The sequence below is a fragment of the Pempheris klunzingeri genome, chromosome 15, assembly GCF_042242105.1.
Source record: "Pempheris klunzingeri isolate RE-2024b chromosome 15, fPemKlu1.hap1, whole genome shotgun sequence".
NCBI lineage: Eukaryota > Metazoa > Chordata > Actinopteri > Acropomatiformes > Pempheridae > Pempheris > Pempheris klunzingeri.
In genome coordinates this window covers 23,022,942-23,049,250 of record NC_092026.1, presented here as the reverse complement: position 1 = coordinate 23,049,250, position 26,309 = coordinate 23,022,942, and the positions used below count along the sequence as shown (strand labels likewise).

At 39.5% G+C, this 26,309-nt stretch overlaps 1 protein-coding gene across 1 annotated transcript; it reads right to left on the bottom strand.

Annotated features, from left to right (window-relative positions):
- Positions 1-56: 56 nt before the first annotated feature.
- Positions 57-26,309, bottom strand: LOC139214367 (RNA-binding Raly-like protein). The gene is made up of 8 exons (XM_070845206.1): positions 26,054-26,309; positions 7,393-7,468; positions 6,592-6,639; positions 5,657-5,850; positions 4,561-4,674; positions 4,141-4,298; positions 1,441-1,478; positions 57-806 (listed from the first exon to the last, which is right to left on the bottom strand). The coding sequence occupies exons 1-7, from the start codon at positions 26,307-26,309 to the stop codon at positions 1,446-1,448; spliced, it is 879 nt and encodes a 292-aa protein (XP_070701307.1). The 3' UTR covers positions 57-806; positions 1,441-1,445.

Below are 26,309 nucleotides of genomic sequence, written 5' to 3'. Positions count from 1 at the left end.
GACTTTTTTGGTGTTTGTTCTGTTTTTATTTTTTTTTGTTTTAGGAGGAACGGTTTTATTTTAAAAACTGATATCATCTATAGCTGTACAACAGATGCAACGAATGCATATGATCCATAACAGCCACATTTTTAACATGCTGATAGTAAAAAATAGTCATTTGTTTCCCATAAACAGAATTTAAAATGTTTATCTCGTCTGTGTGTAACAAATGGCAAACATGATATGCATACAATACTGTGGAGACAAATTACATACAGTACATTTCAGCCAAATGTACCAATAAAGCAGATCAAATAATAATAAAGTGTCAAAGAAAATGTGTTCCTCTTACATTCATATTTAGCTCTCTGCCAGCGTTGTGGCTCGTCACAGTTTTCAATGCACAGAAACAGAACAAACAGACATCTGCGGTACAACAAAAGGAGGGCGTTTCATGGTTCATCTGATTGATCACGTAACTGCATTTTTATGCACAATACAGACCATAATATATTAAGCACACAATACATTGTCCTTATTTTTCAGAGAGGCAATCAGTTTGAAGGGAAATTATTGATCGCTCTTTGCGGGTGATCTTGCAGTAGTCTGGAGAATATTCATAACCAGCATTTTGATGAAGCACACATCAGGAGTGTCATGTTCTAATGAGACAAGCAACAAACAAGTTTGGAAAAACTCTCCCCCTGCTGTCAGTCACTCCCGTCATTCCTTTAATTTCAAATAAACCCTCGTGATCAAGAAGGTTTTGCTGGTATCTGTTCTCCCATCTTCTTGTACCGTAGGCTTCCTTCCCCCCTTCCCAACTTGAAAAAATGAGATGAGAAAAACAGACAGACTGCAGTGAGAATTCATTATTACCGCCAGACAGTGTTTCACAGTAAATCTATATAGAAAAACTGGCTACATACGTAGGTGCTTAATCGGCGAGATTTGACGTGGGTGGAAAAACAGAAGAGGAGTGGGGACTGTGACTAACATTAAGGCCCCTAATATTACCCTCTATCATGTTTAGAGCGGCTGAAACAGATTTCCGTTATGGGCACTTGAGGACAGCAGGGAGGAAATGTCAGCCAAGAGGAAATTAAATCTCATTGCTATTTGTTCATACAAAGAAAATCAGGGGGATTTAAATGTTGTTTGATGGGAGGTGAGGATGAGAGGGAGATGGAGCCCTATCTGTGACGCTGTTCAGACAGTCATCAGTGAAGAAGCTGCCCTTCCTCACGCTCCCGGATGGAGAGAACGACAGGTCATTAACAAAAGCGGTGTTTCCCACTCTCTCTTATGCTTATGGAAAAATAAGCCTCAGATCTTGTTGGAGTCGCTGTTGCTGCTGACTACAAGTTGCTAGGTACTGAAGAGGAAGTCCTTTTTATTCACAAAATGAAATGAAATATAATATATTTCTGCCCTTTTAAGCAGAGATTAAATACTGACCTCACTCAGTTGTCAATGTCCGATATGTGGTTCTCTATCTGCACTTAAATGACAAAAAAATACATAAATCACAGTTATTACATTAATTAGTTAGTACATTAATAGAGACATAAGTGAGATACATTATAATAACCGGCCAGAAAGATAAGAGCTTTTTTTTTTATTCTTAATCATCTTAAATGAATTTGTCATTTAAAATGTCACATGGATGGTTTTTTACGAAGTACAAATGCCAAAATATGAGAATAAAAGAGCTGCTTCTAAAACCACTAAAAACTAGAGAGTTTTAGTTCAGGTTGGTTGAATATTCTAGTTGAATATATTAGAGCAAATATAAAGGAAAAGAAAAATAGCATTTACTGTTCATTAGTGCAGTAAGTACAGAGTTGTTCGGGTAAATTGGTTTCACAGGAGTACATACGGCGTTCCCATATTATTTGGCTTTCAGCAGCATGTGTAAGCTTGAGCAGCTTGAGAGGCTCGTCAGGGGAGACACCTAATAGATATCACCAAGAAACTTCCCCAGTTCATTACTTACATTAAGACAGTATTTTTTCTGTATTACAAGTTTTCTAAAATTGTATGTTTAAATATGCAAATGAGGCATTGTCTAAACAAAATTGCCTCATTTGCATACATTTCCACAACAGAAATGTGAGCAGGGAAACTACTGAGGAATTACAGGGGAAACTTTGGGATCTTTTTTTAATCACCCAATAAAAAAATACTGTCAACAGCCCAAAAACACCATTTCACCATGTTTTCAGGGCTAAAATGTTATATAAAATCAGGCTCTGACTCATTTACGAAGAAAAATCCTTCTGGAGATAGATGGGAATATAGATGGAAAGTTTGGTGTATGTTAGTGCTACTGAAGTAGAGATTTCTGGCTCAGACTATGAGAGAAAAAAAAAAAACCCATTTTGAGAAAATGGCCTTTAAAGATATGAATTCAGGAGATATCTACAGATTTGTAATGTGTCTTTTGGATACTTTTTTTCCACTTGTCTGAAAGAAGACATGTTATGGAAGCAAAATAGTCAGAAATCTCAAAATTGACCAGTCCAAGAAAAATCTGTGCCTGGAGTGTTTCACCTTCAGCCACATTCAGCCAATCAATTTTGAAAGATTTATGGAACAATTGACTAAGACTCAGAGTCTCAGACAGGAAGTAGATAGAGAAGGAGTAATGCTTTGTTAGTTGTAACCTTTTCATGGTATTTGCTGACTGTAAGAAAAATATAATACATCACCAGCCTCATCATTTAAGTCATTAATTAAACACCAATTCACTTAACAGTTTACTATATTTTGTCAAACAGGAAAAGTGTTTGAAAACATGTTTTTATTACCCAAACTAAGGTTTCAATAAAGTACTTTTTGATATCAATACCAAAAGTGATGGCATTTTGTTTTATGGGGTTCATAATTTCCTGCTAATTTCTCAAAGGGTTTCCTGGAGAGAAAATGACAGTAATCACGTAGAAAATAAGAATATCATTGAAACAACTGTTGAACCCAAGAACATACTGCATTCATTTATCATTCACTCTTCATTGGAAACTTTAGCCTTTGTATAAGTTGAATTGTATGCTGGTTTGTACAAAAATTTCCTAATTTTTTTCACAATCAGCTGACCTGCTGTGCCCCGACTCTCTGGACTGTGCTACCATTTAATTTGAATTAATTAACTGGAACGGTACCAATTGAACACACTCAATTTTCTCAATAACAAATGATTATGAAATTATAAACTTATAAAAACTTACAAAGGCATTGTATTGGTCAGCCATAGTAATAGGGAAAGGCACATAATTGTTGATTGTGTATCTAGTATATTGAAATTGGTAGAAAAATGTAGTTCATGCTAGGGCACAGCTTATCCTTTAAAAAAGGAAAAGCTTCATGTCGGGCAATATACACATATTTGCTTTCTTGAAGAGCGTTAGAAGAAAGACCGATACCTGCCTCATGTCTGTAGGGTAAATATAAGTGAACACAAGCAGCCAGTTAGCTTAGTTTAGTTTAAGGACTATAAACAGGGAGAAACTGCCAGCCTGTCTCTGTCCAAATGAAAAAAATCTGCCCAACAGCAGCTCTGAAGATAACCAATTACCACAGTGTGGTAATGCGGTTGTTTGTTTAATCCTGACAGGAACAGAAGTGTAAAAACAACAATTTCTTTGCTGCAACCAGTAACTTCCTGGAGTTTCCACTGGTTGCCTGGCAACTGCTCAGAGGCAAGACATTGTCTGGTACATAATTGTCTTTTTTAAACTTTTGTTTTTCTACAGATTAAACAAACGAGATATGATGCATTAATCAGTGAGCTTCAGAGGTGCTGGCAGGCAGTTTTTGTCACATTTCTTGCAGAGCTAGGCTAGCTGTTTCCCCCTTTTCCAGTATTTGTGCTAAGCTAAGCTAATTGAATCCTGACTATAGCTTCATATTTACCATACAGACGTGAAAGTAGTATAAATCTCCACACCTGACCCCACCCCGGAGAATGTATACACATATTTCACTAAATGTCGAACTATTCATTTAACACCTAAGATTGTGACTTTGATTCTCTAGAATAAAATGTGATGACATGCAGCTGTTACAAAGGTGATGTTTGACATACAGACTCTTGACACTCACTCACACATGAGAACTCAGTGACCCCCGAGACTGTACAGTAAGCGAGTAAGTCCTTACCATATCGCTGGTGCCCTCGTCTTCAAAGTCGTCTTCGCCGCCGTCCGTCATCTCCCCCGCCTCCACCTCAGCTGTCCCCTCCGCTTCCTCTCCGCCAGAGTGGTCTGCTGCGTCACCATGGAGACACTCACACATCTCCTCTTGCTTCCTCTGCATATCTGCCAAAATAGAGAGAGATAGAGGGGGAAAGACTGGTAGTTAACATCAGAACATCATAGATTCACAGATGTCACTTTTCTGCTAAAAGAATAATCTTTCTGTCAGACGAGGAACTCTATAAAAGCTTTAATATTTTCTGTATCACTTTGCCTTGTGTGTGTCTTTCACTTTAGTGTCTAGTGAGCACTCTTTCTCTTCCCCATGTATGTATGCATGCTCATCCAGCAGACAGGCCCTCCCCTCCTCTCTGTCAGATCTTACCGCTATCAGAGCGATGTTGCCTCTCAATCTTCTCCAGCCTTCCCAGCAGCGAGTCGATCTTGGTCTTGATCTGTGACAGCTCCTTTTTGATTGTTAGGAGCTGGTCTGTCTTCACTGTCAGCATACATTAATACAGTTAAAACGCATAATTAATGTGAGGTTTGGCACGGAGACAGACACCGTTACAACAGCAACAGCCACTGCATGTTTGAGCGGCAAAGTTCCCAAAAAATATGGCTGAGGCACAATTAGTGACAGGAAATAGGAAAAGGAAGCCAAAGTTTCGGATATTTTACTGAACCGCATCATGAGGAGAATACTGATTAGAAACAGTCGAGCAGTGCAAAGGCAACTGCTCAACAATAAATTACTGCTTCATCCAACCTGGATCTTTTTTCACAGTTTTGGCCGTCAGTAATAATAACCCTTTGCTTAAAGGAATAGTATGCCATTTTCTGAAATGTGCCAATACACTTTCAACATAGATTAAGTTGATATGGCAAATGTGTTCACATTATTCACACATCCAGCAGATAAGGAACAAATTTATCATTCATTTGGAGTCATGTTTCTCGTCACCTGATAACTGTAAATCCAATTCTCGCACTCCTTTTAGCTCTGCTTTTGGTCTCAACCAACCTCTGAGGGAAATGCCTGACTCTGTAGCTGCTAAATGCTGCATTGGATGCCAAATGCCTAATTCCTTATTCCAGACATTTTCTCATTGGGTTACCTGACCCTTCTTTTTGTCTTTTATGGCTGCAAACTAAATTTGGGAGGGCTTGTACTTTTATTTGGACAAAATAAGACACATGAAGATGTCACTTAGGGCTCATAGAAATTGTGGATGGATGGATCAATTAGTCAGTTAATGAAAATCATTAGCTGCAACCCTATTACTCTGCTATTGAAGCCATTTTTCCATGTTTCAAGATCGCATCAATTACTTGATCAATTACTTTGATGAGTACATTTTGGTACAGAACCTAAAGAAATGAAAACTACAAACATGAGAAACAAGTTAAACTGGATGTGTCCTTTGAATGGAGCTGGAAAAAGTGGATAATAAGAACAAAAAAGGACAAAGAGAACATACGTTTAGGGGCTGTAATTGAAGAGCCGACATTGAGCGCTCGGGAGGAGGAAGAGGAGGATGAGGAGGAGGAAGAGCAAGCCCTGACTGGAAAGGAGGATTTGGCTCTGCGTGTGGACGGGACAGCTAGCCGCGAACGCTTGATGGGGATCACGGCCCGGGTCGGGGGCACGACACGGCCGTGGTACTCGAAGAGTCTGAAGACACATGAAGAAGTTGCAGCAATTTAAGCAACAGTAATGTTACAAAAGATTTTGCAGAATAACAAGAGGTATTTAAAGAGAGGTATTTCTCGACTTATTATGGACACTGAGCAGCAACGTGTGTCACCAATGATTTCTTTTCCCACAGGGGTCACTAGATGTCAATACTGGAGCAAAAAGAAGTGCTTACAAAGCACCTAACAGACATGCTGCAAAAGATGTTTGAACGATGGTGGTACATCACTGAGCAACACCACAACCATTAAATCAAATCCTGTTCCCCGTCGCCTACAACATACCAAATTGCCAAAATAGCAATAATGACTCAAAGCTGAAGGATTCAACTCTCGGGGATATTGCAAAGTAGAGGAAGTAAACAAACCAATGAAAATGTCAGAAGGAAGATACATTCTCTGCCCTGCCAGCGCAAATGACCAGCCGGGGGACTATCTGACATTCAGAACTCGCCTATGCGGATAAAAGCATCATTAGTAAGCCCAACGGAGAGGAATAAAAACCTCCCCAATATGACATTCATTATGCCTATGATAATGTCGTTACTTTGCCTCAGATGGAAATGGGATCATTCTGCTAAAAACTCTCTTTATGTAAGAAGCTGACTCAGAAATAGTGAGAAAGGACGGTGTATACTAAAGAGGAAAACATTAGGAGAAAAAGGACCTGGAAATTATAAATTAAGTAGTGAGTAAGGGCCAGACTGGGGGTTCTACATACCTGCTGTAGAAATCGTCTCTGTAGTAGTCGTAGTCAAACTCATAGCCACTGTGAAGATAAAACAGATTTTCTTTAGTACTTTTTCTCTGTGATAGTGTTAAATGCATAGTTTTTTGTGTATATTTATTGTCAGGGAGGAAACTAAATGCCAAGCCAAGCTCTGTCCAACAACAACAAAATTCACCTACCAGCACCTCTAAAGTTTATTAATCAACAAGTTATATCTTGTCTGTTTAATTTGTACGAAAATCAGAGAGTAAAAATAACAACTTGCTGTTTTGTAACCAGTTTGTGTGTTGGACCATTTAATGGCTGAGAACAAATGCTAATGCTAGTCTTCATGCTAAGCTGCGCTAACTGGCTGTGGCTTCATGTTTAGTGTACAGACATGAGACTGGTTTCATCTCATCTAACTCTCAGCAAGAAACCAAGTAAGCAAATTTCACTAAATGTCAAGCTATTCCTTTAAAAGCCCTGCTTAACAGCTACTTTGTATTTCTTTAGCCTGTAAAGATGTCAGCTGCGTCGCTTCCTGTCTACTGCTTTTTTCTTCTTTTTGCTTCCAACAAGACTCTAAAATGTCAAGAATGAGCGAACGTCTTATAGTAAGAGACACAGAAGGCGCACTGACAGCACAGAGAGAGCATCGACAGCTTCTCCAGAAGTACCGGCGGGCCTGCCGGTGAGGATCATGAGCACACATTTTACAGACAGCAGAGTGAAAAACTGCACAGGGAAAAGTAGGTCAGCAAAGCAATATCCGTCTGATACAGTGAAATAACACAAGTGTTTCACACAGACCTGTAGAGGGACGAGAGAGGCCTCTTGGAGCCCATCTTAGGCCTGTATGGTTTTGGCTCTCCTGCCATGTTAATATCTGGAAACAAAATGAAAAATCAATGTGACAATGTGAAGCAGAATACACAGAAAACACTCTGTGTGTTAAAATGAAAGGCTGCAGCTCAGAAATGACATTCTGTGTAAAACATGGGGGTCAAATGAATGCTTTTACACCGAAACACCTGCATAGCTGTATCTTCTGTGCAAATGTTACAGATTATCTTTATGTGCTTTGACAAAATACAGCTTTATAAGCTTCCAAGCTCAAACTAAATTAAAAATGTTGCCATGATCACTGTCAAATTTGGGTTGACCTTGAACTACCCATTGCTGTATATGAAACACTTGCAGGGTAAAATACATGTAAACATACACAGATGTTCATATTCTCAAAATTTAAATCTAGTTTGTATCTGTATAAAAACAAAAATTATAGACAAGCTACAGCATTTGTAACTTCAGGGTCACTAGTAGACCTGGATAGGTCTGCTTTCCTCTGTTTTATATGAATTGAAATTGCATATTTTTTGGGTTTTGACTATTGCTTAGAAACAAATAATTGGGGGGCAAAGGAGTCTGAAGGTTTTAGGGCACTGAGAACCACTGATAAACTGATGTTTCACTACTTTCTGACATTTTATAAACAAAATATTAATTGATAATTTAAAAAAAAAGTAATTGCTTGATGCATTTATAATGAAAATAATCGTTAGTTGGAGGCCTTTTCAAATAGACTAGGCCTACATACTTTTTAGAGGAACATGTAACTCTCCATTTGAAAACAAACTCAACATCATTGGAGTTACATGTTTGTTAGACAATAAGTGACACGTAAAACCACACAGTCTTTCTGTCTCCCACGTCAACTGACACCACTAATTAGAGGATTTTCTTTCGTGGAGAAAAACAATGCAAGGTGAGATTAGAGGAAGAGCGTCACTGACAAATGCTCGAGGGCCGATTCCCCTAAATCATCTCTCAGGCACGGACACATCACAGTGACTTTATTCTATCTGTCTTCTAAATTTCACCTCTTGGGTAACCTCGCTGAAACGACAGACCCCCCCCCCACCACCATCTTAGAGAAGTTTGGCTTATGCGGGAAAAGTTTCCATCTTTTCTATTCACAAAACCTAAACTTTGCAGGGAAATCTTCCATATTCAGAGTCTGTGACTGAAGAAAACGCTTTACAAACAGTGTAAGAAAGAGTCATCGTTTCTATCCAACTTTTATGATAACCCTAACCCTAACTCAGGAAGTTGGTAATTGTAGTTTGTCACACTTATCAATTAGTAGTTGGAGCTGCAGCAGTGGCGGTGACATACAGCTATGAGGCCATTCAGGTACTTAAGCTGCTCCTTCTCAGAGTCATAACTCTGAACACACATAAATGATGCACATATGTTTAGTTTCAGTATGACTTACACTTCCCAAGGATATCAGTTGCAAAAAAGTTTTATAACTGAATTTGATTTCAGCTGGTTTTAGTTGCTCCTCCGAAAGTCCACAGATTTTTTACTCTCTTTTTTACTGAAAGTATTTGTTGGTGGGAGCCCTAAAGCTGCCAGAGGTTTTGTGCTGCTTGAGCACCTTCAGTATAGGGTTCTGTGGGATGAGACTAACCAAGTTAATTAAGGAAATGAGCATTGAGTCATTTAGTGATTTCACTTCTGTTCACTGGTTGCCCTAAAAGAGACGTGGATAACGACAAGCAGAGGGGGTGAACATCTTTTAAGGGTTTTAAGGACCTTGAGACGCCCGAGACAATGATCTTGCCAAAAAAAAATCTTCATACGTTCCACAAGGCAAAAAGTAAATGCTTTATCGGACCACTGTGACTCATCCATACACACCACATGGCTCTTGTTATGATTGACAGCCTCCTCTACCTGCCAAGAGCCCCACTGCCCTAAACCAGGCTGGTATCGCTGCATTTAGTTTGCCCGCTTGTCGTCACAGCTCAAACTCCGCTCAATCAGCCTTGAGTGCTGCTCAAGGTCATACACAGAAACACCAACAAATATCAAACACCCCTTTCCCATGCACACACACACACACACACACACTCGCACACTGAAGCTCACACTGACAAAGCTCGAGAGATCCATGTCTGATGGATGAGTCACCTCTGACAGCTTCAACAAGTTGCACAGATAAAACACCAGCTTTGCATCAACCGCTTTGGGACTCATGCTAGCAGCAAATGTCATGATGGGAGCTGAAGTCAAGTCATTTCGCCGTTGGTGGCGGTGATAATGAAATCCTGAGCTGCAGCGTCAATGCACTGAGAATGTGAGATATTTCAGACTACAGTATACAAGATCTGTTTTTCCTTATATCCGTTTTCCTCTGTTACACCTTTTCTCTCACATATTCACACACACACACACCAGCAGCAGCAGCAGCAGCACATTGTCTGCAGATTAACCGTGGTGCTATATTTGGAGTCCAGTCCTCTCTCTTTTTACCTTTTCTTTGCCTCCTCACTCTCCCTAATGGACTAATGAATCTGGGATGTATTGGTAGCTCTCAGGTGCACAGGGACAGCTGTATCATTACCATTAGGCTCCAGGAAGACGTGAGGAATGGTCCACATTGTAAAGTATGCTCTCCTTTGGTCCCCTGCTGGGACCATTAAAGAGAGAGCGGCACACTAAAAAGCTCTCAAACGAACACTGCCACCTCACAACACCCCCGACCCTCCAAACCCCCGACAGACATTCACTGAACCTCTGATTAATAACAGTCATTAGACTAACCAAATATAAAAAAAATGGAGCCCGCGTGTGTGTATGTATATGCAGGCTGACTTGTTTGTACGTGTATCCATAAAAAGATTGAGACTGGAGATGGAGACTGTGTTGCTAAGCAATAGCCAGTTAGGACTTGATTGATACTGTAAACTGTCTGCTGCTGCATCTCATCGAGGGAGAACATGAAAAGTTACTTTATGCTGAAGCCGTTATGGCAAGTTGGCTGCAGCACAATAAAACAGAGACTAATTCACAGACTGCAAACAGAGTCAGGCACAGATGCTGCAAAACCACTGGCCATCCTCTGGGATTGTGAGAGGTCAGTCCTCTTCTGTGCTGGGTAAGTGTGAATACGGTGCTGTCACACAAATCCTGAGAAGGTTTCCTTCAGCAAGGCAATTAACACCTGACACTCAACAAGCAGCCTTTGTCTGCCAAGCATGCCAGATCAATGCTAATCATGGGCTGGTAAGGCTGCCTAGTAACATACAAACTACTATATGAAATAATTATAGAATGCAAATGTTAAATATAGCAAATATTTACTCAAAGTATCAAAAATGGTCCTTCATACAGCCTTATGTAAATCTTAAAACTGCATTACGTGATCTTTTTGCCACATGGGGACAACACAGCAAGCTCTAATCATCATTGATATATTACCATTTTATGGAGCTTATGGGGCAACATTAGCATTCATTCAGAGTTTTGTTTCTGGCCACCTGGTAAATGTATGTCCATTACTAGCTTTTCAGGACAACAAAATTGCATAGTCCTCTCAGCACATGTGACAAAATGACAAAAAACATGAATTAATCAAAAAGCACTAAGAGATATGAGCACTCAGAGCAGCATGATCACTCCCACTGTAATCTTGTTATGGATAAGTTGTTGCAGATATGTCCAGCAGTAAAGTGCATAATGTACATTAAACAGTGTATATAAGCACTGGGTTTGTGCTCCAGTTATTGTAGGCCGGGGGTGCATGTTGTGCATTATTAAGTATTCAAAAGTACTGGGAATGCACTCCAACTACAGTGGGGGTTTGTGTTGTACATACAGGACCTGGACAACTTGCCGTAATTGATGGAACCATGAATTCTGCTCTCTACCAGAAAATCCTGAAGGAGAATGTCCGACCTTAAGGTCAAGCGCACTTGGGTTATGCAGCGGGACAATGATCCGAAGCACACCAGCAAGTCCACCTCTGAATAGCTAAAAAAAACAAAATGAAGGTTTTGGAGTGACCTAGTCAAAGTCCGGACTTAAATCCGATTGAGATGCTGTGGCATGACCTTAAACAGGCCGTTCATGCTCGACAATTCAACAGACAATTCTGCAAAGAAGAGTGGGCCAAAATTCCCCCACAGCGATGTGAAAGACTCATTACCAGTTACTGTAAACGCTTGGTTGCAGTTGTTGCCACCAAGGGTGGCACAACCAGTTATTAGGTTTAGGGGGCAATTACTTTTTCACATAGGGCCAGTTTGGTTTGGATAGCTTTTGTCCCTTAATAAATAAAATCATCATTTAAAAACAGCTTTTTGTGTTTACTCAGGTTATCTTTGTGTGATATTAAAATTTGTTTGATGATCTGAAACATGTAAGTGTGACAAAAAAGCAAAAACAGAAGAAATCTGTAAGGGGGCAAATACTTTTTCACAGCACTGTGTATATATACGTATATATATATATATATATATATATATATATATATACACACACACACACACATACATACATATATATATATATATATATATATTAATTTGAGCCATGTTGCACAGCCATAAGAAGGACTTAACATACTCTATGAAACCTTCCCTAAATATATTTAGAAGCACAGATTTTATTCAGTTTAGTTTGTGAGTCATACATCTGAGGTCAAACGGGTGTTTTCACACCGTCTCTCCTCATGTGTGTTCAAGATAAAAGCATCAAACTCTGCCTTCACTAGACCTCATTTTAATTGAGCGTCTCCTACGGCAAAAATGTAGCTGAGTAACAGTTTTATCCACGAACACTGGATTCTTAAAGAACACAATCATCACTACCTCAGGGCCCTCTGACACAGTTTGGGTTCATTCATATTAATGAAGCTGTGCTAAATTACCTGCGAGCGTGTTGCTGCGTTACTGCATGGGTGTGTGTCTATTTTAGTTAGATATAGACCCTCAGCTCAGTGTGCCCTTGAGCTCTTTGTCTCTGGAGGTGTGGGCAATTCATTATAGACAATGAGAATCACAGCGCGCGCACACACACACACACACACAAACACACATAAACTTGAATTGGTCCACTGGGATGAGCTTGGTTTAAAAAGGAAAGCAGCTAAATAACAGTATAGCCCTTGCACTGCTCCTGTTTAGCCAAGCACAGGCTGAATTATGGTGTATTAGCAATTTTCCAAGGATTATTCTCATAGGTAACAATGCATCTGAAGAAACTTTATGAATCAACTTGGCCTTTTAAGGCTTCCCGGATTCATGGCTTTCAGTAAATGCGTAATGGAAACAGCTGTAAGTGGCTGACAGAAGAGGTAAGTGACGTAGTAATATAGCCGGAGAAGCGGAGAAGAGAAATGAGAAATCCATTTCCTCCCTGAACTAATGCCTAAACATAATCTTTGGCAGGCAAAGGATCAGTCCTGGCACAGAACAAACTCCATCTCGGCTGTAATACGCATCCTGAGAGCAGGTGAACGGTATTTGATTAAGAGATCATCCAGGCACCTGTGTGAATACAAATGTGCGATGAAGAGACATCCCGCATGACAGCAGTCGCAGATTGAATCTACGCTGTCTTCTCGCACCCTGTAAATCTGACAGGGAGGACTTGAATAATCTCCGATCACGGCTCAAGGGCACAGGCAGCTTTCAGCTTTATATTACACCTGAGAGTGCATTTCCTCAAGCAGGGCAGAGCGAGTGACAGGGTGAGAAAGCAGACACTGTGAGTGTCTGCTGGGTGTGTGCACACATAGGTACACATTAGTGTGTGTGTGTGTGTGTGTGTGTGTGTGTGTGTGTGTGTGTGTACATGATGACCTTCTGGGAACACTGTAATCGCAGTCACAAGTCACAATGCATTTGTAGACATATGGGATGTAATTGTATAGATGGTATATCAAAGAATTTTAATTTCATAATAGACTTTGACTGTGGCACAGATCAAGCTAATGGCCAGACGCCAGGTAGATTCATCTGAATTCAATTTATATTCATCCTTTGCTCAAAGCAGACAATCGTGAGCAGGACTAATTTGGCATGTCATAACGGTAAGCACCATTCACTAAACGTTACAGTTAGCATAAACTTCAACATTAGCATAAAATTGGCTTTTTAATGTAGCATGACTCAGTATTTCTGCTAATTGTTGGTCAGACTATAAAGAACGGTGGTTGTCAGGTTACTGTGCTGTATGAAGACTCTAATTCTGTCCTTTGTCATTGTTGTCTCCACAACACTGTCAACAAAAAACTACAAATTAGGAGCCATATTTTCCTTTTCCTTCCTTTTTGTCATTTGGTGCAAGACGTGACTGACTGTTACCTTGGAAACACAGCTTTTAGGTCGGCATTAGCCTCGATGTAGGCTGGCTAACTTTTTAGACTTTAAACAAGTGCATCTTAATTTTGTGGAAGTGTCTAATTAGCAATGGACTAGCCTAAAAACATAGCTAAGACCGGCCTACACTATAAACTGGTACAGTGTAAAGTACCTTCCTCTGGTATGACCACTACCATAGCTTTTAATGACTTATGTTAGCTAACTGTTCATATTAGCATGCTAGTCACGTACTACAGTTACACTAAGTTTTATCATTCTCTATTATCACATAATTATCATTTGTGGCCACAGTAGCTGCTGTTAAAAAGTCTGTCAAAACTGTGTTCAACTGTGATCAACAGATTGATCAGATGAACGGTCAGTTGCTATAGCGACTGCCATTCTTACAGCCGCCATTTTGTCAGAACTGTATTGACTAATCTTTTATCTGCTCCCCAAATACACTTGATGAATCATTATCTGTGGTTTATCTTCATTATAGCTGTATGTGATTGTTTGTTTGTAGTTTTTTTTCTGTTGACAGTTTACTGCTAATCAAGCTAGCCATTAAACTAGCTGTCTTAAGCTAATGTTTAGCATTAGCTAACACAGCAATCTGAGTAACTGTTAATTTACTTTTTGGCTAATTGTATACAACTCTTACTTTTTAATCTTTTGAACTCTACGTGAATGTTTACTTTAATTAATGTGTTTAATTAAAGTGGCTTGGTGTTGTTTGTTGTCTAATTCCCTTGTTACTAAACCAATTTACTTTCACAATACCTTTGAAACTTAGGTTTTCTCGTCTTTTTGTCTGACTTGTAATAACCATGACTGCGGTGCTATTTTCACAGAATTGATAATTACCTCCGGTGGAAATCTCAAATGCCAGCTTCTGTCTTCCACTTTTACTGAAAGCAAAGTGAGAGCAGAAAGACTTATGCTACTTAAATAACCTGCTCAGAAAATCCATGAAACACTTGTAGGTATTTAAAAATTGATTGCGACTGGTATTTGCTGAAGTTCAAGATATCCCCTTTGTCAAACTACAGTACCAGCTAAATCTGCTGATCAGGACAGTGAAATATGGTAATAAAAAAAAAAAGCTCCAGAATAATGGAATAGTGGACCTTGACTGCAAATATCTTATATTAATTAATGTCAATATTGTGACTTTTTAACCAGACAATTAATGGATCAAATTAGAAAATAATTGGCTGATTAATCAATAGTGATTTTAGCCCCCTAATGGAGATATATGGAATTAAGACATCAGATAATCAAAACTCAATTGTACATTTCTTCAGTTAGAGACTGAATACAAAGCAATAGCTCATTCTTACTAGAAGGAAACGTAATTAAAGATATCTTAAATTTATATTTGACTACTCAAAACGTAATTTGAGATATTTTATGTTAAAGTTTGAAATAAATTGCAGATATCTTTGAATCATGTCAGCCTTACATACAACATGATAAATCCACCTGCTATGTACGCAGGAGAAAAGACAACGACTCTGTAAGCTTTCAGACATCAGTGACATCTATTCAAATTACTCTGTCAACTCACTCTGAGCAACATGCACTGAGCCAGGGTATATTAAATCCTGACTGATTCCAATCAGGACGAGAACCTTGAGGCTTTTACACTTTTTGTTAGGGTTGGAAGGGGACATGTGGATTAATTGCTCAACAGCCTGTCCCTCCCTAATGAATTTCTTGTACTTTGCTCCTTTGCCCTCTTAACGAAAATGGTTATTTGGCAGCACATAAATTTGGCAGCTAGTCTCCCAAGCTCCTGAGCATCTAATAAAATTATTTTCATTAGACCTGCGAGTCGCGGTCCATTAAGGAGAACACGGGATGTGGGATTGCTAAACTTCTGGGTTGACAATTCCCAACATATTGCAGTGGGAACACGATTATTAGTAGGTCAATGGTCATATATTGAAAGTCACAGATCAGCTGAACAAAAGGTACATTTTTGATGCAGCTGTGGTACATCTCAATTTGTACGTGTTAATTTTTGCATTAAATCATAATGAACAAACTGCCTGAGGTAAAACTAATTTTGTCTTTCATCTCTCCTGAGCTTTTAATGCACTTTTCCTCCTTTTCCGTTTTGGCACTTTTTCCTTGATGATGTAACTATGTGGCTCTTAAATGCAACGCTTTGAAACATCTTAATCCCCCGGGTTCGTCCATCACTTCATCCTCACCACATGCTCGTGAATTTGAGCAAGCAGCTGGAAAAGTAACCGGCAGCTGCCACCTGCTTGAAACCACTTGTACATCTGTTCTGAAACTTGGCCTCGTCGATCATGAGTTGACTGTGAAAACACTGCGCAGCACACATCTGTGCTGCATTATGCATCACTGACAGGCTACTTTATGCATTGTTTAGCTGATGAACAGAAAATGAATATGCAAACATTTTGACATTTTATTAATCATTTAATCCAGTGGTTCCCAATTTGTGGGTCAAGCCCCCAACAAGGATCGTAATTTAAATCTGTGGATTACGTTTTTCAGATACTTCTCTAAATTTCTGATCTTTTAAACGTTATTCAAAGGAAGCATAAAAATCAGGTTTTAGTTGAAATGGTTACAACTGGTGACAGCAGGAGTCACAATGACAAGCTGCACTGGTTTAATTTTATGGACATGCAGTATGTCAAACACTCTGATTTCACCTTCTCGGTCGTGAAGATGTGGAGCATTTCGTTATCTCATGTGGTAGACTTTGTAAAGTTTGGCGGACAAAACAAGGCATCAGCTTGGGCACTGAGGAATTACAACGGCTATTTTCCCTCTTTTCATTACCACATGATTCATCGATGAATGAGAAAAGTAGGAAACAGATGAGGCGCATATATAAATAATACAGTTAATGATGGCTGTATTCCATTTAGCTGCTTCATATTCAGAGTATTGTGCAAGCTGGCTCACTGCCACACTGTCATGGCTAACAAGGACACTTGAATAGAACAGAGCCATCGTTAATGTTATTGGTAACACCAGTCAAAATGTCTGCTGTGAGAAAGAACTATTGATAATCAAAATAATACTTAGCTGCAGACCTAACTTCATGTATTTGAATAAAGGATTTGAAAAGCAAAACACACTGGCTGTATTAAGAATTGATTTGGACCATTAATAAGTACATACACTAGGCTATATATGGTAAAATAAGAAATTAATTACTATTATAAATCATTCATTTACCCACAGATCTGCTAACCACGCAAGAAAATCTCCATCTTATCGTAGCTTCATGTGCACACAGGTGCCCAACAGCACACCTGGAGCGGCCACGTGCAACCAACCAGTGAACAGCTCCACTAAAAGCTCAAATCAAGGGAGAAGCACTTTGCTCAGAGGCACTTCTGCAGTCCACATCACAAGACCACCACAGTAATTTTTCAGACTGCAGTCACCAAGTAGATTAAAACAAATGTTATGCCCTTTAGGCAGCAATCTCCTGCCTGTGATCAAATCACTGAGACGATTCCTGTGAAAAGTACAAAAAAAACTGGATGAAAATGGATTTATGTTGATGATTGATGTCAGTGATTTGGTACATTATTATCACATTAACCTGAGCATATCAATGACTACCCTGCATGATCTGCATCAGCTCCCAGAATTTAATTCCCATGCGTGATGAAAGCTGCAACGCAGAAACTAAGAGTGCATTTTAAGATAAAAGAAGGATTTACTTTCCTTCCACACACAAAAAAACTGATTTACATGCAAATGCTGACACATGCTGAGCGACAGGGGGGAAAAAAGAAGCAGAGCGCAGAGGGCACAGATTTCAATCAACTGTCAGACAACAGACAAAAACACTGCAAAGTAGGCTGCATGCAGTAGATGTGTTTTAACAATGATTATCAATAAGTTTCTCAAATATTTACGCCCCATTTGCATGCATTTGCAGCGAATTTAAACGTAAAGGAAAGGACAGTGATCGCTGGAAACACCTGATTTAATCAACTTTAAGTCAAACCTGGGAGCGTTCACTCAGTGACAGGAGCTCCACTGACGCCTCTCATACTCACATCTGTGGTTGCGACGCCTGCCCTTGTACATGGTCATGACGAGCGGGTAAAACGCGGGTGATAACTCGTTGCTGCTCCTTTTGTCTGTCTCCCCCCCTTTTCTCCCTCTCTCCCTCTCTCTCTCTCCCCAAAAATAGACAGCCTGCCGGTGCGCTCCCAGCTCCAGACTGTGAGCCCAGGCGCTTCAGACCATACCATTTGTCAAACTATTCCAGGGGGAAACTCTCGCCTCAAATCCTCCATCCTGTTCCTCCAAAAGCACGAACAAAAACTGAACCAAACACCCCCTGTTTTGCCTCTGCAAGATTAGGCTTTGAGAAATAACAAAAAGTCTTAATTATGGTCTTTTATGGATGATAGTTTCAGATTATTTGACTTCCAAAAAGTCCCCCATAATAAATGTGTGTTCCCAGAGTGAAGCAGTTGGAGCAAAACACTTCAGATGGATGTAAAAGAAAATAGAGATCATTAAACTACTCCACAGTAGTTTAGTAAGTTGCTGTAGGACTTTAGTCCACCATCACCCTCAGAAAAAAAGTGATTAGACGCCAAAAAAGAAGCCCATGGAAATGTTTTAATTAGCTGTAAGAAAGAATACAGATGTTTTAATAATTTATTTAGAATTATCCTCATGTGTATAAGACTCCTGCAAAATGTTTTCTCAATTAAGTGTGTGGTCTGTAAAATGCAAAGGTGAATAAGTTACCAGTCAGAGATTATGTTGTTTTATCCAACCAACAGTCCAAATGAAGTGAAAATATTGATCTACTATCAAAGAAGATGGAAAAAAAGTTATCTTTTCAACTTTAGATTTTTAAACTGCACATCAGTGCCTCTGTAATACTTTACATGGTATATTTACATGTACTATTTTTCTCTACATTAATATCAGTTCAGATCTACATAATGTAGCATTATAGACTGATTTACCTGATGAACTTGAGGAGTGTTTTCAGATTCATGTTAGATTCAAACATGGGCTAACGTTAGCATGTTAGCACATGAGAGTTGAGTATCTTTCCACCTGAGGAAGTCCAACGTTAACTCTCCTTTTAGCTCTGCTTTTGGTCTCCACCAACTCTTGAGGGAAGTACATGGCTCTTTAGCTGCTGAAAGCTCAAGTGTGTTCAACAGCTAGTTGCTTACTTGGTACTGGAAGGTAGCGTTAAGTGGATTTATCAGAGCAGTGAGAGTGAGAGACAAAACATTAAGTTGTGGGCCAGAAAACCAAGACAATGAGATGAAAGACGCTAAAGAGGTCTGTAGAGCTGAGAGGAGCTGTGTATATAGGAAATTATTGATTAATGCACAACAACAAAACTGTGAGCACTGAATCAGTTTTAATCATAGACTGTAAAACACATTTTAATATACGTCAGTGCATCCTTGTCATGTATGATACATCCTCTGTCTGTTACTGTTCTGTTGTTCTTCTCCTGAATCTGTTTTCTCCATTTATTTAATCAGTTGTTTAACCAGTGCATAGATTGTATCTACAGCATTTATTGTTTCCTACATCTACATACAATATTCAACAGTATTGTCAGCACTGTAAAACTATTTCATAACAAGTGGAAACATGCCTCTCTCAATTTAACAAAGCTTTATTCTATCAAAATAACACAGACATAAGCAGTATAAATTGACTAGAAGGAAATTATGGAATGAAATGCTGTTAGCACATAATGGAAATGAGAAATGCTCAGAATTAAAAAAAGAAAAAAGGAAATGATATGCATAAAAGAAACAAAACCAAGAGAAGAAATGTTCTACATTGAAGCATGCCGTGCTTTATGATTCTCTCTGTTAAACTCACTCAAGCAATTCAACACACATTTGTAGCAAATTAACAAAAATAACTTAATCAAGAGAATCATAAGTGAATGACTCCTGTTTGATATTCAAGGTCCGTCTTTCTCCACATTAAAGCTGCAGGAAAACACTGTCTGACCTCACTAGTCACTTTCATCCATTGTATTGGTAAATCAGCTTCCTATTCACTGTCTCCCATTCATCTCTGTGTTTTTTAAAAAAATGTAATTTAAAGTGGATGGGCTGTGGACTTAAGGGACAGATTGAAAAAGCAGAGCACCCAGGGGTGTGGGGGGGGTTTCGGGGGCTGCCTACTGATTCTCCAGCTGTTGCAGCATTTGGTCTCTGCTGTAGATGAAGCCTTGTAATTGCAATATCTAATTACACTGACACGGCGTTTGCAGCTGTCTCGCGCACAGCCTGACATCTTAATAGTCCCCGGGCTTCTTTGTTCCCGATAAGAAAAGACAAGAAACTAAAAGCTCATGAAAGATAGAGGCGGAGTGTGACGGATTCATTGTTTCCAGGCCGGTCACAGAAATCAAACGCCGGTGTGCTCCGCTATCGTGACACTTTGACAATCTTTGGAGGAATATTAAATTGATGTCTCTACTTATTTGATGTGGGGGGTGAAAAGGAGCTGTTCTTTGTGCTTGCTGCTCTCTTCTAGGGTAATTTTCAAACACATTTGACTCCATATTCTCATCTTATTGTCACATCTTCATATAAAACAATCCATGTGTCAACAGTGTCCAAACTGCTTAACACTAATGTAGAAACCATCATAAACGCTGCTTTTCATGGCATTAAGTAACTGACAAAGACAAACATGAGGCTGAATATTCGACACAAAATGCAATGCTATTCCTGCAAGAGTTACCTACTGAGGATGTATCTGGATCATTCGTGCAGAGGGACAGTATGACATGTCCCAGTTTTGGTGGCTCCGTCCTCATTGCTATTCTCTCAGCACCATCTAGTGTTCATGCAGATGGAAAAGTCACAAATGCAGAAAAACTGCCTGGCAGGCTAAGCTCAAATCCCCTGTTTTCAGAGTAAACAGAGTAACTTTCTTGATCAAAGTTCAATGTTGACTACATAATAATCAAATTAGCATTCAACAGGTGCTATTTTTCCAATCACATACAGATTTTATGATCTTTTTGTTGTCTATATTGTTGTAGTCACACTGTCTTCCCTTAATTTACACACACACACACACACACACACACACATACACATATATATATTTACAAAAACAAACAAACAAAGCTAAAACTCGAGCTGTCTCTTTTTCAGATTTTCAATGTGAGGTTTTGATTGTAAACAGATCATTCACCATTACGTCACTTTAAACTAACAACTGTCTCAAAACTCTTCAAGCTTTATCACACCCTTTCTAAGAATTCATCACAAAACGGAGCAGCTTTATGTAACTTAAAATGCAGAATATCATGAATAAAGACAGTAGAAATATCTTGGACTTATCATGATGTTCTGCAGTAAGTTTTTCAACCACAGAGAGACGCTCAAAGACTGCCAGACAGCAGTCACGCATGAAAGCTCTCACACACTGTGAACCACAGATGACGGGAAAGCAGATCACACCAGGCTCTGATTAGAAAAAATGAACCCTACGATAGCGATAAATCTATGTCCAGATTTCATCCACAAATGCAGAGAGTAGAAATGCTGAGTTGCTGAAACAAGAACCAAACCCTCCCCCCTGGCTGTGTGTGTGTGTGTGTGTGTGTGTGCTCTTCATCACAAGGAAGACATCTTCATCAGGATCGAAGCAGCTGCTGTCTGAGGCCAACCACCGGTGTGATTGAATGTCACTTTTATTTGCAAGAACTACTGTAAGTCATTGTGTCGGCAATCCAGTCATGTCCAAAGGAATTAAATTGAGTAAAGAAATCACCGGGGCCTCAGTAGCTCACTGCTATTAAATCTACTCAAGCGTGGGGCGTTCTGGTCAGTCAGCGGGCCGAGCTGCCTGCTGTGTACTTCACAGGTTTAAAATCTGACCCTCCTGTCGCATGTCACACCTTTACACAACTGTCCTCGGCGTCGCCCGTCGCTGTGCGTAATTTAATAAAAGTGGAATGTGTTAAAGAAAATATCAAGAATTCACATCTCATGCAGACTGCACCCACTTCTGGCAATATAGCTCCAGAGCCTAATCAAATATGGAGTTCATGTTTTAAAGATAAGGCGTGATGACCGTGAGGGTAACATTTCACAGGGGCAGCAGAATAAAGGCAGAGGAGATGATTTCCAAAGCAGAGGGAGACAGCACTGTAGGCACCTTTGGTATACCCTCTGACACTTATGGTGCAATGCTAATATATTGAGTTTACTGTGTGTGTGTGTGTGTGTGTGTCCACAGATGCTCAGTTTTTACAGTTAAGTGCAGCCAGTGGAGCTGCAATGAACCAAAGAAACACCTCACTTTGGTTGCTATATGTTTCTATGTGATTATTTAGTGCTCACTGCCTTTGTTCAGGCGGCCAATGTTCACCTGAGATCTTTCTCTCCTTTCTCTGCGAGGCTGTTGTGTCTCTCAGATAATGTAAGTGTTGTGGTTTATCAGTCTGCATAACAATGAGAGGAGCCTCTCTGAGTGGATGCAACGATGCAGACAGGACGAGACAGACGGGACATGTGAATTTGTGTTGACAGCAGAGTGAATATTTCAGTGGTGTGGCAACATTACACTGTGGTATTTACAGATGGCCTTCGCTTTTCCTGGCAGTGATCAGGTCCTATGGATGAAAAGCCTTAACGTAAAGCTTTTACAGAGGTGGGCAGTAACCCCTCACATGAAATCAGGATTAAGTGATCATAATTAATCAATTAATCATAATTTTAAAATCAGCTTTCTTCATGCTGTGAACTCACAGTGACAGATGGGCACAGAAGCGCTCCCCTTCATGGCGGGGGAAAAAACAACGGTGTTGGGTCAAGATGAAACATTCAAGCAGCAGCAGTCCCTCCAAAAACCCCTTCAATCTGTGCCAAGTTACCAACAATGCCATCATTTACACACACGTATGCAAAAGAAACAGCATCCCACACACATGTTGTTGAATACACACAGCAGCTCTGGTTTTCAAACGCTGAATATGAAAAGTGCATTTTATTTGCATTGAACATGTTTTGAGATGTTTAAAGTGAAAAAATAATCACTGTGGAACTCAATTTTTTGTGACTGTATCAACTTATTCAGCATGAGGTGTAATATTTTCAATGTTTGATATCGAAGTAATCCATAACTAATCAGATTAGATTACATTTTTTTATTACTCCAATGGATTACATTACTACAGGAATTGTCGTGTAATTTGTATTCAGTAACTGAATACAGTTCAAAGTCATCTGACCTTTTATCAATGACTCTACAGTATCAGAGCCACAATTTATGGCCATCATCTACAATTTATCACTGTCAGTATTGACACTGGTGTGAAGGCCTCCTTAAAACACTGCTGAAGCATGTGTTGTGCAAAATGACACAAACTCTAGCCTAGCACACAGTCTGCAGACAGGAGGAAGAGAAGAACAGCCTGGCTCTGTTCACAGGTTAGAAACTCTGCCCACCAGCAGCTCGAGAGCTCTCTAATGAGCTTGTCACATCTTGTTTGTTTATGTCAGACACAAACCAAAATGAAAAAAATGATACGCTGCGGTTTCTCTGTGCTATGATAAGACTTTCCTCATCAAACAACGAAAACAAAAAGATCCAGGACAACAACAAGATGATGTTATGGGTTGTAGACAAAGGTCCTCAACTACTGTCTGACTTTGGCATCTTTGGAGACAAATAAAAAACGACCACTTTTTATGGTAAGTAAAAATATTACAACAGAAGAACTAAAATATTGTGTGTGTATGTGTGTTTGTGCTTTTGAGCTTTAGTCAGTCAATCCAGTCTCATACTAAAACTGAACCTGCTCTTTCTCATAGGATTTTAAACTAGCAAAAAGTTCATCTAAACCATTTCCTCTGTAAGCAAAACCTGACGTTACACTCCTGAGATGTGAGTAATAAACAGCCTGGTCTGTAAACTGTTATGGGTGCCAGTTCAGTCATAATTCTATTGCTGGCCTTCATTTGTCTTATAAATAAGTTTGGCTAATCTTAAAGGTTTGATTACAACGTGTCTGATTGTCTGACAGCTCATAAGTATGTATCAGACAAAAAGCTCTACAATAATAGTCACATAATTATGCAGCAAATGAGTGTGAACACAACCTTGCAGTTTTACCAGCCCCATGTGTAATTTCACACACCAAAAAATGCATGAAACTAGACAAACACAGGGTGCAGTTTCAGATGTGACCCCGCAGCGCTGCTATTCATTTTTAATGAGACAGCAGGACTTTTATTTTCCAGGGAGGAGGCTGAGTACTGATCAATAAGTAATATAAGGAAGATTTACAGGGATCCACTGAACGCCCCAGAGGACTAGGCCCTGAACGTATCCTCCCTGTAGCCGTCTGCCTGTCTGCCTGTCTGCCTGTCTGCCTGTCTGCCTGTGTGTCTGTCTGTGTGTCTGTTCTTCTGTCTTTTCTCAGACAATATTGATTGAAAATAAGAGTTGATCATTTTCAGTGGTTGAAGGTCTCACACTGACTAAATCTGTATCATATTTCCAGTCTTACACATCTTTTTATATAGACCTGTTTTTATGAAATGATCTTTTCTTATTGGTATTGACGCTCTTTATGACTCTCCCCTTGCTTTTATATCTACTTCTTGTCTAGTTTTTATTGCTTTTGCAGTAAAATTGTACACGTTTTATTTACAGTGCTTTGTTTTGTGGCAAGGTTTTGTGAAATGAACCATAAAGAGGCTGTTAATAAAGTATCATATTCCACAGGTCTCCCTTTTCTACCTGTTAAAGTGAAACATGAAGGCGTCTCATTGACTTATGCAAATATTCATTAAACACTTTGGATTACCGTGTTAATTGGTACCAACACAAATATTTAGGAAAAATTGAGAAATCTGGGTAACAGGAATGATATTATAATTAAATTAGTTGTAAAGTCATTTATTTTAGGATTACGACATGCTTGTAAAATATTCTTTATGATGAATTACATGTCAGCTTTTCAATATGGTGTATTTTTATAAGCAATCTAGTGCATGTTATCATTGTTGCTGTGTGGGAACTTTGAGTTATGGGACAGTAAAGGGATTGTTACAGTTGGGTATATAAAAAGGAAATAGTACTTTCAGTTGATTTACTATGAAAGAAATACAACATACCAAAAAATCTGTTGTTTTTTTTTTTAGATATCTCCAGATACAACGTTTTTTAAATAGTTTTTATCATCAGCCTTCACTGCTGGAGAACATAGTTTGTGTTGGAGAGAAGAAAGGTGTTCTGGGGCTTTGGTACTTTCTAAATGTGATAAAGGCCTTCATGCTCACAGTGAGCATGACCTGAACACTGATGTCGATGAAGCAACCTGGCTACAAATATGGAAATCAATTCAATCACATTTCAGTTTGTAATAGAATGAAGGAAACTCAGTTTAAACTACTACGGTAAAACATCTGCATTTTACTCCCCAGTTTAGACATAAAACACATCACAATAAATCTGAACTGTGTAATGCTGAGAGTTTTATTCAACGCGTTGGATTATATTTATAGAAAATATATGGACGACTCATGGAAAAAACTATATTTCTGAAATGGATAGACTCCAGCAGTAGCTGGGTGGGGATGGGATGATTATTTTTCTATGATACTAATAGTATATTTGACATGCATGTCTAAAGATGTGATTAAGTGATTTTATAAGATCCGAGTTCCTACACTATGTTGGTACTAGACTGGCAGCTGTTGTGTTGAAGGATCCTGGTGGATCACAGTAAGGAAAGCACATGTTGTACTAATGCCCTGACTGATTTGCTAAGTGGTTGCCAGGATTAAGATATACGAGTGCTGAAGTGTTAGAGATGTTGTACTGTACAGGAATGCAGGACTTGGATGCTGTCTCTGATGGCAGTGACCACGTGTTTGTATTTGTTAGCGCTGATCTCTGTATTTGTTTATGCCTACGTGTTTCTGCTGCAGTGCTGCATGTAGGGAAGTGTAAAACTGTCTTTGTTGATGATGTGATCTTCCCCTATTTGTGTGTGACGTAGCCTCCTCCTTTGGTTCTGTTTGGTCTGTTGGCCTGTTTGTGAATAAAAAAAAAATGACAAGACAACATCATGTTGTATTGGAGAAAGACTTGAAACTAATGATTGAGATGATAAACTCATTAGCAAAGTGTTTACTGAGGTAATAAATCAATAGAGAAGACGGCTCATTTTCTCATTGACTTATGACTTTGCATGGCTTCACTTTTCAGACCTGGAGGCTACGTCCACTTCTTTCACACAGTCTATGACTGTAATCAGAATACAAAGCACATTTGATCAACATTACCGAGTGACTGGCCGGCGATGACCCTGGTGTTCTCCCCGGCCACGGCCGCCCTGGCGTTCCTCTCGCTGGCGTATTGAACGAAGGCGTAGCCCTTGTGCACAGAGCAGCCCACAATCTTGCCGTATTTGGCAAAGATGGCCTCGATGTCAGCCTTGGTTACCACGGCCGTGTTGAGGTTGCCGATGAAGACGCGGGAGTTGAGGGAGCGCGGGTCATTCTTGTTGGTAACGTTGCTGGTCTGGGTCTTCCCAGTCAT